General features: G+C 37.4%; 1 protein-coding gene across 5 annotated transcripts in view; it reads left to right on the forward strand.

Annotated features, from left to right (window-relative positions):
- Window positions 1–18,865, forward strand: part of myo9a (myosin IXA) — a 141,503-nt gene that overhangs the window by 18,641 nt on the left and 103,997 nt on the right. For all 5 annotated transcript variants that reach the window (XM_015377580.1, XM_015377584.1, XM_015377581.1 and 2 more), the window contains exon 2: window positions 13,550–14,521. In XM_015377580.1, the coding sequence (XP_015233066.1) occupies window positions 13,640–14,521 (882 nt within the window). In that variant the 5' untranslated portion in view covers window positions 13,550–13,639. The remainder of the gene's footprint in view (window positions 1–13,549; window positions 14,522–18,865) is intronic.

Genomic DNA, 18,865 nt, shown 5'->3' on the forward strand with positions numbered 1-18,865 from the left:
AATTCGTTAAATCACAGCAAATGTATTAGTTTTATGTATAAATAATGATCCATTGATTATTCCTTGTGGACCGGACTTCTGCTTTAAATGTGCTCTATAAATAAAATTCGAGTTGAGTTGTGTTGTAATTGTATTTCACTTTTTTGTTACCTAAAGATATATATGTTCTTTTTCCAGGTGGATCATCTAAATAAGTGGTCCTCCTAATTGCCAATCATTCTGGTGATAAGTTTACATAAGGCCGTCCTACGTGCTCGTCCCCATTTTCCTTTAACGGTGATAGATTTATAGAGAAAAAAATTGCAAATCTTCTTTTGCAAAGTAAGGTTGTATGAGTGATGAGAACAGCAACTTTTAAACAGAGTGTGCACAAGGAGAAATGTACTCGTGCATGCTCTGGCACACGTTTAATAGGTGTTCCCTCTCTGGAGTGGGTACAGGGTTATGCGTGTGCATTTTTTTTTTAAAGCGGAGAGGGTGGGTCTTTTCAAAAACTTGCGAAAATCCTCCACTTTACATTTAAAGTACATGGTTAATTATTCGAGCTCTCTGCTCAGCCAACTACGCAGTATTCAGCTTCTTGACACGCTACCTGTAGTTTTCTATCTACAGTTTCAAAACTCATCTTGATAACTTTCTTGACCTCTTCATATTTCCAGACAGCCAAATGTGTCTGTCTTCTAATCAATGCTGCATGTAATGGAAGAAAACTTAAAAAATATGGTACTGGCCCTCTACTTTTTCCTTCCCCTTAACTTTCCATTAGTATTCTGGGATAGAGCCCTCTGTGAGCAGCCATGTTTTTAAAACAGCCTCCAATTGAGTTTTTTTCGGTGACTGGCTCCTGGAAAGCATCAAATAAGCAGATTTCCCTGTGAATGTGTTAACAATAGCATAACAATCCTCAGATTAAAAATAGAACCTTTTTGGCCTTATGTAGCAAACTACCTTTAAGTAACTTTTTTTTTTTTCTACAAGCCACGGTTACCACAATTGACGCTAACAGATACTTGTAGTTTATCACACTGCATTGAGTCAAAGTAATGTTTTGCTTTTAATCTTTGGGATAATTGTTATGAAGGATGCATCATACATCATGACACAAGGATGCATCATTTGTTTGTGGCACAGTTTGTGCTGATTTAGGTTAAACAAGATATTGATTTTCTTGTAGAGAAAGTTCAAACTTTAATTTGACATTTCTTACATTTAAAGAACAGCTGTGTTTAATAACAATGGTGTGATGGTGTTTTTGTTGAAGCCCCCCCACAGTGGGACACTTCCTGTTTCACCTAATGCTACTGTCATTGTCCTGGGAGTGGACACAGGAAGTGAAAGTCTCCATGGCAACAACAGAGGAGTGGTGCTGTTTACCCGGATCGGTGTTCCATTATAGAGAACCTGCAGTTAGCATTTAAAAAAGCTGGTCTTTGCTTTAATAAAACTGCAGTACACTGGTTTAAATGAGTTTATGTTTCAGCTTATTCATCTGATCTAGATGGGAGCGTGATGAAGCGCTGCACAAAGTCAGCAGGTTCACAAAATGAGAAACGGGACATGTTGAAAAAGGAAGCTGTTAATTTTTCTGGTTTTTAACATGCTTAATTTTTTTTTTTCATGTTTTAGACAAATTTGATTGATAGCGTTTAAAAAAAAAACAACAAAACAAAAAAAATATTTATATATATATTTCTGTACCAAAAAGTGAACTCTGAGTTTATTCTTAACTCCCAGTTAGCAGATCCAAACGACTGTTTCCCTTCAGCGTTGTCCTTGGGACTTAAGCTGCACTCACTTGATTTCCTTCCTCTGTTTTTTCCCCCCATACTTCTATAGGCAGCAATAATAACTGGATCCTTGACAGAACATTCATGCCTATTTAGAAAGCACCCTGGGCACGTTCCTTAGTGTCATATTTTCATGCTGGTTGTGTGTCACCTGCTGACGTTTGCTTGCAGGAATGTGGAGGGAGTCGATCATGGCCTGAGCGCTCCGTTCAGACTGACCTGCCTCAGATATCCGCTGCTCCATAGGCCTGCAGTCATTTTTAATTATGTGTGGCCAGTGATTCAAGCTCAGACTTGTTGCTGTGTGTCATCAGTGTTTTAGTAACAACTATAAAACCTCAGCAGGAACTGTGACTAATTTCAGTTACAATGTCTTTGTTTATTATTTAAGCAGTTTAAATATCTTTCCACATTATTTCTCGTGGATGACTGTGTTTATATGGGAGGAGTATTTGTCTTCCAATCTGCCACAGGTCAGTGTGCCCCTGGGCAAGGCACCTAATCCCAGGTTCAACTCTACAGCTGCAAATGTGAGACCTAAATGTTAGTCTGTGTGGTAGTAATTTAATTTGACATTAGAGAAGCTTTTTGAAATTATGCCTCAGTAAATGGTTGCTAAATGAACACTAAATGTCTGTGTGCCCCTGTTTTGCCATCAATGTGAGGACCATTTTCCTGATTTCACCATTAAATTAACGACAGTTTGTACCAAATTAAGAAAATTTTTTTGGCTCTCACTTTGTTTTTTGCTGTTAGGTTTAGGACTTATGTGCCAGCTGAGTTTAGGTTAAGGTGAGGGTTGGTTATGCACAGGTAATGGTTAGGTTCAGGGTTATTGTCAGGGTTATGGCAAAGGAAGGGTTGAAAATGACTCATTGTCCCCACTACATACAGCAAGATCAGAATAGGTGTGTTTTATTTTCAAAACATTTTTTAAAAGTTGTGTATTTAAAAAAGACCTCGAACATCATTTAGTGCTTTGCTGTTTTTTTCACATTAATTTGAATACTGAGTCCATTAAGAATTGAATCTATAGATCTAACTGGTCTGCTTCATAGTTGAAATAAAACAGTTGTCACATTTTGCTTATTTTATGTTTTTTAAACCTTTTTTCTTCATTTTTCTTCTTGTTCCAATTGATTATGTTTTCTGCCATTAAATCTATATGCAGATTGAGCAGATAGATGACCTAAATCCTCTTTGGTACAGACGATATTCTGCCTGAGAGGCTTGTTTGAAATGGATGGTTAAATTAAAAAGACATTCTGTGTGTTGATGCTTGTCAATATGCTTATAGTTGAAATGTCGAAAGAGATCATCCATCCGTCCGTCCGTCCGTCCGTCCGTCCGTCCGTCCGTGAGGAGGAGCAAACCCTGGACAGGTCACCAGTCCATCGCAGTGCAACATCTATGCATCTATAACAATTTGAAATTAACAAGATAAATACATTGTGAAGTAATGAAACTGATTTCCAAGCCTTTAAACCAATTATTCCAAAAGTATAATAAATGGCAAATAGTTTATAGTAATTCAACACCAATAAATAAATTAGCGTATTTGTTAAATATATTTATAGTCAAAATTCTATTCAACATTTATTCTTTTTCACATTCTACCATAAACAATAAACACCAAGTGTATTTTTTATTTATTTATTTGAATTGTAAACATGCAAACTCCATGCAGAAAGACCCCAGGCTGGGAATCGAACCCAGAACCTTCTTGCTGCCCAGATTATCACCACTAAAGCTAATAATACTAATAATAATCCCATTATTTATGGTGAATCCTGATGATTTTATTGGGTAGAAAAAGTAATTTTTACTAATGTTTCCTCTCTTAGTGCTGTAACCTCATTCCTAATTCTTCGTAAGATCTGCTCCAATGTATTTCAATGATGTCAAAGTTTAGATAACAAAATCCAATATAACATATTTTTTTTGTTTTGCGAACCATGTTTATTTATATAGAATAGCAAAGGAATAGCAAGCACCACCCAGCAGAACAGTGTGCAGAGCTTGCAGAATTTTCAGCCTGCAGCAGCCTCCCCCAGCAGGATCAGATGGGTGGCTTCCAGGGAGGCGTCCTGTGGTGTTTACATGCTGTATGTTTATTATCTTTCTTTTATAATGTGATTGCACACATCATGAGGGTGCATTTATTGTTAAAAATGTGAAGAACGTTTACCGTTTCTGATGAAATAACCCTGGAATTGCCACCATGTCTCATACAGCCATGAAGACTTTGTAGGACTAACTACTCAGATTTATGAATGCTTAGCATGCTGATGCCAGGCTGGTTGTTAGAATTAGTCCCTTTCTCCCTTCTCGCTCTCACATTACCACAGCTCACATTTCGGAAAACTAGCATCCTATCATTTCTGTCCGTCTGTGTTTGATGGCTTCTAACAACTTCATGTTTGTACTCTAGCCTGTGTGTCTGCCTGCTCTTGCATTTCTTTTCCCACGGTCCATTTCCTCTCCTGTTTTCCATCTTTCAGGATTCCCACCTAGGTGGTATTTCAGATTCAGACCATTGCTTCCTGATTAGGTGGCCGAAAAACATAGAGATTTAAATTTGAAGTATCATTTAAAATTATATTCTTGCTCACATTTATGAACTTGATGTACCCAAATGAAAAGCCAGTTTTATACACAAAGCGCAACATTAATGTAAAAATGGCAAATATCACGATTTTGCTTGAGATTTTAGTTTTTATTTTGAGTTTTGATGTATTCCATTTTTTAAATCCTTTATAGGACAAGTTACAGTTTTTGATCACTTGCATACCGCTTACAAATGGAGTCTCCCCGTCCCTGAGTGAGGTCTAGAAGCACAAGATCTATATCCAGCCATTCAGCAAAGATGCTGCTACATGACTGTACATCTTATTTTGGTGTTTGACCAATTAGATGAGCCCTTGAATGATATATTACTTACTAAAAAAAGTTAACATGTCAATAAAAAAAAAAGATTTAAAAGCTTGAAAAGTTAAAAAGTAAAGTTAAAACATTAATAAGCCTACTTAACAATTATATTTAGGTTTATAAACTAAAATGTGTGTCTTTCACTCAGTGTTTTTTTTATGAATTTCTTATAGAAGTACTTTTGTTATTTTTCTTAATATATTTGGGGAAGTTGGCCTTTCTTGTTATTACATTGACATTAATTTTTGCCATCAAAATATCCATATTTTTTTTATGTTACACAGGTTATGAGGTCTTGGCTTCCAATAACACTATTGGCTTGACATTTCTTTGATTTTCAAAGTATTTCACTAAGTTCCCTATAAAGGGTTAAGAATCATAGCACATAAAAGTATGCTGCAGGTTGTTTGATAAAGGAGCTTTAAATCAGTAAGTGTCATGCATTACTTCCCATTCATCTATAAAATTTTTTTTGATTTTTATGAAATCTAAAATAGATTCCTCAAAGCTGATGAATGTTCAATATTATTATCATACTGATATCTAGTTCCTAAATTATTTCCCCATGTTTCCCCAGGAGATATTGGCTTATTTCTGTCTTCTAAAAAGAGTTTTATAGTGAGCTGTCAAATCCATCACTCATTAGATACACAGATTAACCCTCCTTTGCTTAAGGCGCAAAAAAAGCTACAGCAAGAATATTGAAATATGCAGAAATATTTACTTATCTGGATTAATTGTAGCAGGATTTGAGTTTATATAGAGTTTCTGCAGGGAGTTGTATCGACTGCTTTCATCACAGCAGAAGAGTAAAATTAGTCCAGTGTGGGAAAAAAGCAACTCTTTCCTTGAAAATATAGAAAAAGTGTCTTTTATTAAGGTCAGTTGTTTTTTGGACCAATGCAGAAGATAACAGAATTACATTTTTGCTTAAAAAATGCAGCCTTGTAATTATTACAGCAAATACATTGTTGGTGCTTTAGTGTGACCTAAAAAGAAACGTCAGTCACCTGAGGACACACGATCCTATTGTTGTTAAATGAAATTAACAAAGCATGGTTACTCACACCTCTTCCTTTCTTTCTGCATAATAAGTCTAAAAAAAGTTGCAGGGTTTCAAACCTTGAAAGCTAAAGGTATAAAATCCAGTTAAATCTCTGGCTTAAATCATGAGACGGTTTCTGTGAAAAATATTGTGGGTAGATCCCTTTACAGTAGCTATTTCTGGGAGTTAATTTGTGTAAACTAAAGGGCTCGGCTCAAGGACAGAGAAATCACTGCGCGTTTTACAGAGGTTTTCTAACATGGGTTGCATTGCTATTCTTTTCATGTTAAATCAGCTAAATCCAGCTAAATAAAACTGGTTTATTTAAAACTTGTTTATTGGTCCTAATGTTGATTTGCTTTTTGAAAAAAGCCACTTATAGTGTTTTAAAGAAGGATTCCTAAAACAAAAGAAAAATGCAAAAGATAGTGGATATGTTTGCTTTATGGGATATGGATATTTGTGGAAATTTATTAAAAAATAAGTGCTTTTTTAGGTTATTCTGTTGAGGAAATTTAAGGCAATTATTCGTTCAAAATACTGGACCAAAGCTAAAACCAAACTAATTATCTCTCTGTGGTCCAAAGAGCCATTTGCTAATCTGGAGCCCCGGGTTGAAGAGCCCAGGTCTGGATGATGTGATCTAATCATAGCTTTGATTGGCTCTCGTCTTGATGGTTCTCACTGATGGAGAAAGTAAAGAAAGCTGCTGGATAAAAATAATGAGATGTTAGCAACACTAGTGCCACAAATAAGCAATGTGAACAAAACACTGAAAAAATCAAAAAATGAGTACCGGTAATAGCATTTTTGAAAAAAATTTGTATTTGACCTAGTGAGTAAAACGATCTTCCAATGGGGTGAGTATTTTAGCCCTTAAAATTAGACAAATATATCGACTTTGCTTCAAATACAGTAGCAGCCATTCGAAATGGCCCTTCCCTGTCAAACGCCAGCCGAATGGCAGCTTACTTCCAGCCACTGGAGTGACCCCCTCTTGCATATCTTTTTTTTTGGTCTGACTCCACCCTTTCACTGAATTACAGGGTCTGATCAGGACATAACGCTTCTCTTTAGATCTTAATGTCCACAAATCATGCCAGAATATTTTAGTACAAAGATTGATGTTTAAAAAAGGAATCTTAGGGGACCAGCCAAGGATAGTGGGGACATTTTAAATTTCTACTACTGTAACATAATGACATAGTTTCCTTCCTATTTCGTGTGTAAAAATCGTATTCCAATGGAAGATAATTTTACTTACCTTCTCAGATCAACCACAAATAAACTTATTTTAAGAAAATATTTCTTTTTTATTTATTTGATTTAGCTATTAATTTAGAAAAAGAGAGGAAAGGCATATTACCGAACATTAGACAATGTAAATATGCCAGATTATAGCTTAATTTCCGACAGCATTCGTCCTGGCAGGTTGATGTCACAGACAAAAAACGTATTTGCAACACACACTAAACGGGAACAGATACACATACTGCAAAAAAAAAAATTATATTAATAGGAACATCTGTTCTTGAATTGAGGAGGTAAGTGAGACATTTTGCCAATGGAAGAAGAAAATTTACATTTAAAATAAGAAAAAAACTATTGCATTGTGTTATTTCAAGTGCATAATATCTAATTATATTATTTTAAGAGTTAAAAAAAAAGAATTCTATTGGCAAATAATGTCGTCTACCAACTCAAATTAAGGCTAAATAAAGATAATTTAAGACATTTTTACTTATTTTTGGCTGTTTTTTGCAGTGCGCACCATAAAGCTAATCACAGTACAGACAAGCATTAAGTTATAGACTTTAAGAAAGAAACAAAAGTTATTTTTACCGCCCTGCTCTATCTAATATTGCACTGATTTCATTAGTATTGCATTGATACCAGTAGTATTGCACTTACTCATATATTGCACATAAAAAAAGTAATAAAACCTGTACATCTTCTTACTTTTTGTTCACTTTTTGCAGTGAAGATATTTAGTTTTATGCATGAGTATCTGATCACATTCTAAAACCTTTACGTTCACCAGTAGTATTACTTTAAATAATATCTTGGTGCTTTTTTTCATATATTAGAGGAAAGCTGAAACGGCTGACATTAAGTTAGCAGATTTATGTTATCCAGGTTTTCTGTTCAGGGCGTATTGTTTGTCATGATGTTTTAAATTGTTCTGGAATGAAAGTGCTCTAAAGTTTAAGTCCAAAACTTGATAATAACTGTAATTTAGAGTAATATTTCTGCCAGAGATGAATGCAGGATCATTTGTACGATCATGCAATCACTTGTTAGGTCACCATACAGTATGACTAGTTTTAAGGTCTATAGTTTCACACACTTAAGTCATTGGTTGTTGTGCAGATGAGCAGATGATCTTTAAGTATTGTATGAAAAAAAACAACTTTTTCCTCCATGGTTTGGTTGTTTTAAAGGTCGCGCTAAGCCTGTAATCCAAATGCAGATAATTGCCTCCAGCCCTCTTCTGAACTATGATAGCATCTGACCCAAGTTTAACTTTAACAATAGCTCAAAGCAGGAACTCTCATCTTGTGTGTTTTACAAATTCAATATTTACCTCATGTGAATTCCAGTGTTGCTTCTTTCTGGTATGTTAGTTGAGATCGTATCTGCACCATCTGCTGCGTCTTGAGGAAAAAAAAAAAACGCTCTCAAGATTTAAGGTCCGATAAGCCGTCCGTGGTGCCTTAACGCTAACCATTCATGTCATGTAAGTGGATCTGTTTCTGGTTCAGTCGTTTTGAGCAGAAAGGAGACGAGGAGAGGCTGAAGTTGGTTTCCTTTAGCCGTGCAAACCTGACAGCTATCCAGATTAAAGCTGTGGAGACATGATAGGCAGGAAGAGGTATGAGATCATTTCACCTGAACGTCATTCGTTTCTTAATTTTTGCCATTTTGTGCATGATTGGGTGACAGTGGTGTCGGGTGTAGGAGTTTGCCCTGAAATTCAAGGGTTGACGGTTCAAGCCCCGGCCCCGGCTTCCAATATTACTGTGTCCTTGGGCAAGACGCTTCACCTGCGTTGTCTACTGATGGTGGTCAGAGGGCCCGGTGGCGCCAGTGTACAGCATCCTCGTTTCTGTCAGTGAGCCCCAGGGCAGCTGTGGCTACAATGTAGCATGCCACCATCAGTGTGTGAATGACTGAATGTAGTGTAAAGCACTTTGAAGTCTCCTGACTCAAAAAAGCGCTATATAAGAACAGGCCATTTACCATTTACCATGATTGAATGATTAAAACCAAAATTTTGCAGATTTTTATTTCATCGTCAATGTTACATTTGTCTGTTTAATTAGAGCTGAAACAATTAATCGGATTAATCACGATTAATCGATTATTCAACTAATTTATAAATCGATTAATCGATAACTGGAGTATAGAGACTCTAAAACATGTCTTTAGCTGATGGAACGACTCATTTAAGGCAGTAATTATATAAAAATTGTAACGAGAAATATATAAACATTTTGCATTTAAGTAAAATATGTTTTCATTTGTCAATATACTCTATCCAGAACTCCTCAAGTGTGAAAGTTTTAGTCTCACCTGGTTTAATTTCATAAAAACTCTTCTTTAAGGAACTTTTGGCTATCTGATCACTAATGGATTAATCTAAAAAATAATCAACAGGTTAATCGATTTGCAGAATAATCCATAGTTGCAGTCTTATTGTTAATGTATATGTAAAAAAACAGTTATGCATTATTATTATTATTATTAAAGGAAATCTGCAATCAACCAGAATTAAATTTTTCCAATCAAACCTGAAGGAAAACTGAAAAATGTTCCAATGACCCAGATTTAGCTCTCAGTGGGCCTGTGATTTTGGCATGCCGATGGAGTTATGGTTGACTTATTGACTGCGAGTTGCTCTGATCTGGTTGCTTTAAAAACGAGCCCCAATCACCATCCCTCCACCACCTTACTTGATAGATTGAGGATTAGATGTTTGTGCTGAAGTTGCTTTTTCTCCAAACGTCATCTGTTCATCACAACAGACATCTCTACTTCTGTTTAGTCCATTAATAAATTGGATTGATTTATCCTATATTTAAAAATGTCTTTTTTGGAAAATCTGGATTTTGAGCCTCCATAACTCAGAGTGACATTAGTTCATCACATTTTCCCCTTTAGAAATGTACTCATAATTGATAAACTAGCTCAACATAAAACCACCATCTGCAAACATTTAGTGTTTTCATAGTTTGTCATAAAAAATGATTGTTTTACAATATTGTTGCATTGTTGTGGTAATCGTAACAAGGACAATTGAAATCAAAGCTGGTTTTTGAAAGAATTTTGTCATTTTTATTAAACTTATACATTTGTTTTCATATTTGCTTTTAGATTTGTTTGGTAATTATTTCACATACAAACTTGTGATTTTCAAGGCATTTTAAAGTAGATGTTCCTGTTTTCAGTGAAAGTTTCTTTTTTCCATGCCTCTGTACCTTTCTGGAAGCAACCTTACAGCTCTGTCCAGTAAAGCCAACAGCTTCACTCCTATATGATTCATTAAACTTTCACATTCTTAAACTTTCTCAGTGAAAGATGGGAGGGGGGTGCAGACTGCAGAGATCGGTTGAGGTTTTATTTGGGTTCTTGCCTGAAGGAATATAACTTCAGTTAGCATGCCCTGTGCCATCTAGCACTGACACAATCCTAAATCCCCCCCTCCCTCTCCCTTAAGTAGTGAGCTGACCATCTGTTCAGGACAGCAGGTCACAACTTGCTGCTTAAAACATGCTCTCACGGTTGCAGACGCAAACTAAAAGCTTAACCAGGATGACAGAAACCCTTTCTACACCCTTCAGTTTGCTGTGCTTATATAAAAATACTTTATGCCATTATATATATAAAAAAGACATTTCTTTTTTTGTTTTTATTTTTCTGCATTTATAATTGGGAACCTTCTTTTATGCAGAATTTTATTGAGATGTGAGTTGTATCAGAGTTACTGAGCTAATGCCTGGCAGGCTGGATGCAGGCTGACAGGGTGCAGCTTTGGCTTTTCCATGCTTCTCCTCTCTGTGAACCAGAGTTATAATAGTTATTAAAACTAGCAAAAAATCAAAAACTGTAATGGAGAATACATTTTGACTTAAAGAGAAACTGTAATAATAATAATAAAAAAACTTATATTAATTGAAGCTGTATTTTGTGTAGGGCTCTTGATTTCAACTCGATTGATAATCTAAAATTGATAATCTGGACGTAATCCATGGAAATGCTGGTCAAGATCAAATTATTGAGGCGAGATGACCAGGTCCACACTGTTTCAATGGTCCATATTTTCACTTTAGTAGCTAATTCCTCTGGGTAGCTGTTATTTAAATTGTTTATTGTCCCGCAATGGGGAAATTCATGCTCTGGATTTAACCCATCCAGTGTTCTGCCACTGTTGGTGCCCAGGGAGCAGTGTGGGGTTAAGGGTCTTGCTCAGGGTCCCAGAGCGGCAGTATGTGGGAGTGTGTGGGACTTGAACTCAGAACCTCCAGGACTCAAGCATCAATGCTCTTGTCTTATTTGAATATTCCAATAGGCATGTTGTCTACTTGACACACTCTTAGTCAAATCTGCCATTTTATTCTGGTTACTTATGTCCATATAAACAGTATGTTTTAATTATTTTTAGTTTTTTTTTTTTTTTTTTATCCAAAGGGCATTTCACTCGCTGCGTTATTTTTAATGTTTTTATTATAAAAAATTATCACAATTTAAATTTTTGTCAAAATCGTTTAGCCCTAGTCATGCAGTTTAAATGTGGTGGCTTAAGCAGTTAAACCTGCTACTTCAGCGCCGTTGCAGCATTTCCTCTATCAATGATCCCAGTGGGGCAGTCCCACCTCTGTAGCACCACACTCCCCTGGGCTCTGCACTCTTTGCAAATAGCACCAGAGCACACTGAGCTCTTATTTCTCTCCGCTCCTTTACTTTCTGCTCTCTGCCTGCCCTGTGCTTGTCGACCCGCTCTCTGTGCCCCCCTCCCCCGCTGGCTCGCCATCGATCTTCAGTGACGTGTTCGGCAGACTTCAGCTGCTGAGCTACTTATTGAGTATGAGAAGTATGGAGGCAAAACAAACATTGCAACCTTGAGAACAAAAGAGTAGCCTTAACACGACAGGATGGTATCTTCATTCCTTGAAACTTTTGAAATGCCTGGTTATCAAGCACTGAAACAAAATAGCATTGTGTCCCTCAGCCTTTCAGAATCGGTGCACTAAGCAAAAATAATTTCTTTTAAATTGTGAATGGGACTCATTTGCAAAAGCAAAAAACTGGCACTGGTACTCTATTATGTAATTGTAAAACAAAGAAATGAAAATGAACCAAAATTAATGAAAAACATGCATCTTACTGCAGTGTTTTGTGTCATTGATTGCAATATAACTTGGCTTTTCATCCTAGCAATTGATGCGAGGAGCTTCATGTGGCGAGAAGTGGAGCTCCTCTGGAGTTAAAGGAGTCTTTGCAGGTTGATTTGGGCCCCTCTCTTTGGTGCTTTTTGTAGTCATGCGCTATGGAGAAGAGACCCCACTTTAGAACCCTTTAGAGGGACCATATGCCCCATCTAGTCCTGGGATAAACTGCAAGTCCTCCATGTGGAAAATTATTGAAGGATGGAAAGCTTATATACTGTGGTGGTCCATTAGTGTCTCAAAGGACACATGAAACAAAATCCAGACCAGAAGGAATAGCTGAATTCAACTGTTGAAAGTTATAAGGCTTGCAGTGGCGCTAAGCTTATTAAAAAAGATAAGATCAGAAGAAGCTGTTTAGGTGGTTGTGATAGTTGCATTAAGGAGGCGAGGTGGTTCTCTTTGAGATCAATCTAGCTTCTTTATAACTTGCACAGCAAACCTTGAAAGAACAAAAAATGGGAACAATGACTCATTAAAAAAAAACGAGAAATTTTGTTGTTTTTTAATCTACAACATTATAGTTTAAAGAAATAGAAAAAGGGGAGATTATTCTATATAAATATAGTACTTCATTCACTAAAGGTCAAAGCCTCTCAAAATAGCTTTAAATATTTCGTTTTTTAACACTTTGAGGACTTTAATCTTCACAGTGTTGCAGTAATTTACAGCCTTTTGTTATCCAGTGTGAAAATGTTGCCACCATTTGAAAGAGTTTCAGTGTTAAAAACTATTTTGTCTCTTAACTGTGGTGTTGTTTGCAACATTTATGAGGGTGAACCATCTCAAGTGTGATGATTAGAAATAAATCAGAGTGGTAGAGATCCTCTTAGCAGCTTGGATGCTTTAATTCAGCCTCGCCTCTTCTCATCTCTCTCTGTGACCCCCTGCTCTCCCTCGGTGCCCCGTCACCCGGCATTAAAGCAGGAACTTTTGAATAGTATGATTGTGTGAAGAGCACAGAGGATGGCAGCTGCTGCTGTCGGGATCTGTGAGGAGGTTATGTGAGCGTTTGCAGCGGGTATGAGTGTTAATGGTTATCCCGCAGCGCCTGATGACTTATCCTTTATCCAGTGTGAGTTTGCATGTAGGGTTACTGCAAAAAAAAAAAAAAAATTACAACGCTTTAGCAGATTACGTAACAACCCATGAGGGTCTCGTGTCATAATCTGGTACATTTCGTAACCTGGTGGGTGTGAGTGGGCTGTGCAGAAATCCCTGACTGTAAAGCAGTTTAAACAAGTTAATTCATTTTACAGATGTTGAAACTGGTGTATGTTTTTAATAGAAGATCTTTTGTACTGATTGTTACTGATCCTTTCTTTTTTTCTTCTCTTTTGCAGTGGTAATGTCTTGAAGTAATGACCTCACCAGTCCAGTGAAGGACGTGCCAGTACAGGGCTGCTCCCTCTAATGGGAGCTCCTGCTGCGCCATGAGTGCTCGCGATGGCGTTGGTGGTGTTGGCATGGGCACTCTGGGCCGACGGCATCGCTTTGAGAACTCCGAGTTAACGGTGCGCATCTACCCAGGCGCCCTCGCCGAGGGTACCATCTACTGTCCAATCAGTGCCCGCAAAACCACCACAGCTCATGAGGCCATCGAGCGCGTTATTGACCGGCTGCAGTTGGACCGCACCAAGTGTTACGTTTTAGCTGAGGTGAAGGAGTTCGGTGGGGAAGAATGGATTCTGAACCCCAACGACTGTCCCGTTCAGAGGATGATGCTCTGGCCACGGGTGGCTTTAGAGCACCGCCCGTTATCTGGTGGCGAGGATTACCGCTTCCTCCTTAGGCAGAAGAATCTGGATGGCTCTATCCACTATGAAAACAGCCTCCAGATGTGGCTGCAGGTGACGGAGGAGAGAAGACGCATGGTGGAACGCGGGCTTCTGCCACAGCCCGATTCTCAGGGCGACCACGCCGATCTGTGCTGCCTGCCGGAGCTCAACGAGCACTCGCTGCTGGACAACCTGCGCTCACGGTTCCGACAGGAAAAGATCTACACTTACGTTGGAAGCATCCTCATTGTCATCAACCCCTTCAAGTTCCTGCCAATCTACAACCCCAAGTATGTAAAGATGTATGACAATCATACGCTGGGAGACTTGGAGCCGCATATTTACGCTGTGGCGGACGTGGCTTACCACACCATGCTGAGGAGACAGAGGAATCAGTGCATTGTCATATCTGGGGAAAGCGGCTCTGGCAAGACTCAAAGCACAAACTTTCTCATTCATCATCTGACTGCCCTCAGTCAGAAGGGCTTTGCTAGTGGAGTGGAGCAAATCATCCTGGGAGCCGGACCAGTATTAGAGGTGAGAAATGCACTTTTGTCCTTGATTAACAAAATAGTTGGATCTCTCTTATATGAATAGAACTTAAGGTCCTTGTGTATTTATTTTTTCTTTGGGGTGGTGATGCTATTATGGCGGGATAATCCTATTTTCTCTAATACCTCTTTAGCGTTCAAAGGTTTGGTATTATTAACTACCGTACCTCGACCAGGGGGGATTTACCTTTAGGCAAAGCTAGGCAGTTGCCCAGGGCCCCAAGTTCCCATAAAACCCCTTTTACATGTTTGGTTAATACAGCTATTACTTATTTGTTCACATTAATTATGTTTTTAATAAAAAAAGGTTGATTTTTAGCGACTTTTTAGACCCCTGTAGCACTTTGATTTCAAAAAAGCGACTTTTTTCTGCTTCTGGAGACGTTGGCGACAACATATACAAGCACCAAACTCTGCCCTCCTGAGCAAGTAGATTGATAACCTCGCCTCCTGCTCTCCTCTATCTTGTCTGCTGTCATGATTCATGCAGCTATTATTTCATCCAAATGAAAAATGGAGAACAGAGAAGCAGATCATGGCTTGTCTACAGTAGAAATTAGGCCTGGGTTATTTACATGTTACTGAAAGATGGACCGGTTTTAGGCATTTTCTTTCCAAATTTACTACATTTTAGTTATTGGTTGTGGAGAGAGAAGTAATACATTTCTCTAGTTTTTAAAAGCAAGGATTATATTCGACACAAACTGTGAAGACCTCACATTTTAAGGGCATCAGTAAGTTTGATACATTTCATTTCAGAGCTGATTGGGATTGTGAGATCTTTAGGATCTGGTTAAACCAGATTTAAAAAGATTAAATGAACCTTGATAAAATATTTTTCCTGCTAAAGAAATGAACTTGATATAGTCTGTTTCACAATCTCAGTCTCTTTCCACCTGTTTTTTGCTAGAACTTTAGAAACTAAAGTGTATTTATTTCAGAGTTATAGTTTAGACAGTTGTGCTCATCGCAGCTGCTACCACACTTAACATTACTTCTACAATGCTGCTTTTCTGTTACTATCTCTTGTTGCTCTTGACTTGCATGTTGGCACATCCAGAGATTTAGTGCAGTTTCAATCCAGCTGTGTAGGGATTATTCAGAGCGCAGAGGAACTGTTTCTGTGTGCAGGCTGTGAATTATCAATGGTGTCGTTTTAGATTCTTTTCTTTTCTTTAGAGTGGAAACAGAGTCTCAAGGTGAATGTTGTAGAGGCCCGGCCAAAGGTTTGTGAAGGAAACTGGTTGTTTTCCCATCACTCAAGACATTCCACTCATTTTCTTTTCTTTTTTTTTTTCCTTTGGGGACCTGAGACTCTGATACAATCCTTTTTATAATCTTTGAAGAGTTCACAACTGCACATTGTTTTTTTTCTTTTCTGTTTGCCCGGCTGAATTCCTGAGAGTTGTGCAACATCGATCAGCGGTATGCATAATGGTGCCCTTATGAAAGGCAAATATGGACTATGTTAAGATTCTTGTGAGATGTCAAAGGGTTACATTGCTCACCGTCACACTTCCTGGTTGCTACATGTTTACTTTTGGTCCGCTTGTTAAGAAGGAGGCAGTGTCAATCATTTCTATGGGTTTAGGCTGCTGAAAAAGGAACGCTTCACTATGATTTATGACGATTCACCAGATTATGAACTTGTAAAAATCCTTTTGTGTTTTCTTCCCAAACATAACTGCCTGAAGTTTGAGAAAAAGCTATTGAGGTTTTAAATGGAGCTGTGCGTCTGGTTTAAATGAGTTGAAGGTTGAGATTTAGGAAACTCTTCAGGTGTGTCGGGTCAAAGCAAAATATGAATGTTTAAAAGCATTTTTACAAAAGCAAAGCAGGTATTGTGGAGGATCTGTGATGCTGCGGGACTGCTTCTCTTCCACAGCTTTTTCTAACATTGCTTTTTCTAACAATTATTTTCAAATAAAAAAATTGCCATGATTTGTAAAATCAACAAAAAAAGGGGAAAAAATTGATATAATTCCTATTTATGACAAAAATTATTTAAATGAAATCATTAGCTATTTTTGTTATCAAAGTCAAGTTAAAACTATGACCTCAGAGGCCAAGTTCAAAGGTAACATTAAAGACAACAGTCCAGGCGGCAGGTAGCTCCAAACTACGCTTTATTGCTCTTCGTTTGGCAAAAGGAATGCCATTGGTGTGTGTGACTCCCAAGCTAATGTGTAAGCACATTGTGTTAATCAGCAGTGCCCCAACACGAGTGAGTAGCTCTGAGTGCAGAGGAGCTGCCCTTAATTGTTTGCACAGAGAGATTGCATATCTTCCCTGCTGGTGATTGATGCCAAGACTGGAGCTCCTGTGCTTCTGCAGGGAAAGATGGACGAGAGGAGTGCAGGAAACTTTTACTTCAGTGGGATCATTTCCCGTTCTGCTTCTTGGAGTCTCTTTATTCTTTTTTTTTTTTTTTTTTAAGGGATGTCCTATTAGGATTGGAAACTATTATTTCTATGTAATAAGGTGGATATTTGCTATGTCATAGTATTATTTAAGGGAGTCTAGTGTTAAAGCTCCTCAAAGTGCTGGAACCTATTAGCTGTTTACTCAGGAGGAGTCGTTCTCTTGCTCATTGGTTTGAAAGCAGCCTGACCCTGTTGACCTCAGCTTCCTAATCTCTCGAATGGAGCATTGTGGTGTCAAAGGCATTGTGAAAGACTATGTCAGGTCTTATCATTCTGTAAGGCTTTTCGCAGTGAGTCTGGGAGAATCTGTTTCTTCTTTAGTTCCTATTGTGGAGTTCCTCAGGGATCTATACTGGGGCAAATTTATTTTTAGTTGTGATTTGTATTTTGTTTTTAGGTTCAACTTTAGAACAAAGCAGTGGTAACCAATTAAAAACAACCAGTAAATGTCAAGGAACTTTTTAATTATAATCTGTTACTTTAAACAGAATTTAACACTGAAATAAAATGAGGTTTTTATGCATCCATGTTACACATTGACTTTTAAAATAAAATAAAAATATAAAAAATTAAAATCAAACATTTTCCATTTTAAAATATAAAGTGTTTTTTGAAGTAGAGAACAACAATCCTTCATTTCGGTATATAGACAATTTCCTGATACACATCTTTTATTAAACTCCTGAACTGACCGTTTTTTTTGTTGTTGTTTTTTTCTGGCTTAATGAGAGCAGTGGGCTTTAGGCTGCCCTGCAAGGCTTTAAACCTGGGTTTAAATGGAGGCAAAGCCATTCTAAAGCACATATCAAGGTGCTCATTTTGAGCCTGGATCCATATTTATTTTTGATTCTGTTCATGGTGGAGAATCCTGCTTCACAGCAGCAGGTTGACCCAAACATACTCTAAATGTGCAGGGTCATCTTTGAGCACATCATTTCACTTTTCTTTCACTAGTTCACCGAGCTTCTTCCAGCAGTCCACACTTTCTCTGCGCTCATCATCTTCTCCTTCTTTCCCATCGCCCGGCTTGCCACAGGTTTGTCTGCTGTGTCTGAAAGTAGCAGCAGCAGCAACCCAGACTGACAGCGGCTCATGGGCTAATTTGTATCACGTGTAGCCTGGTGCCGGACACTCTGGAGGGCTTTACCGTATTAACCCCAGTCCTCTAATCTATGACCTCTGGAATATAGGATACTGGTTTTTGTTTATATACTGATGACATTCATATGAACTATACCTTCAGCTGAAGAGTAACTTTATAAAGGTTTCAGAGCCAACAGAATAGTAAATAATTACACAAATCTCTATATTTATTATTCCAAGCATGTCCTTTACAGAAAACATTTTTTTCTAGGTTTTGCAACTAATAACTTGACATTGGTTTTCTTCTTTTGATGTTGGTTAATATGTTGATGTTTTTTTTATCGTCACTTTGCTCATATGTTGAATATTACTTTTTATATTGGCTGCAACAAAAGTTTATTTTGCAATTTAATTAATCTGTTGATTATTATTTTCATTTAATTGAATAATAATCTATTAACCAAAGGTTCCTTAAAGAAGATTTTTTACGAAATTAAACCAGGTGAAACTGCAACATTTTAACTTGAGGAGTTCTGGATAGAACAGATTGACAGGGAAAAAAAAGATTTTATCTTTAATGCAAAATGTTTATATATTTTTTCACAATCTTGATATAATTACTGCTCTAAGTGGGTCACTCCGTCAGATATAGGCATGTTTTAGAGTTTCTATACTCCAATTAACAATCACTAAATCAGTTGATGAATATTTCAATAATCGATTAATCCGATTAATTGTTTCAGCCCTACTTTTTACTATTGCTTTTGATTGCATGCTCTGTAGAAAGCTTTTTAAATACATTTTGAATTTTAATTGTTTCAATT

This window comes from Cyprinodon variegatus, unplaced genomic scaffold (assembly GCF_000732505.1).
Source record: "Cyprinodon variegatus isolate N-32 unplaced genomic scaffold, C_variegatus-1.0 Scaffold156, whole genome shotgun sequence".
NCBI classification, from domain to species: domain Eukaryota; kingdom Metazoa; phylum Chordata; class Actinopteri; order Cyprinodontiformes; family Cyprinodontidae; genus Cyprinodon; species Cyprinodon variegatus.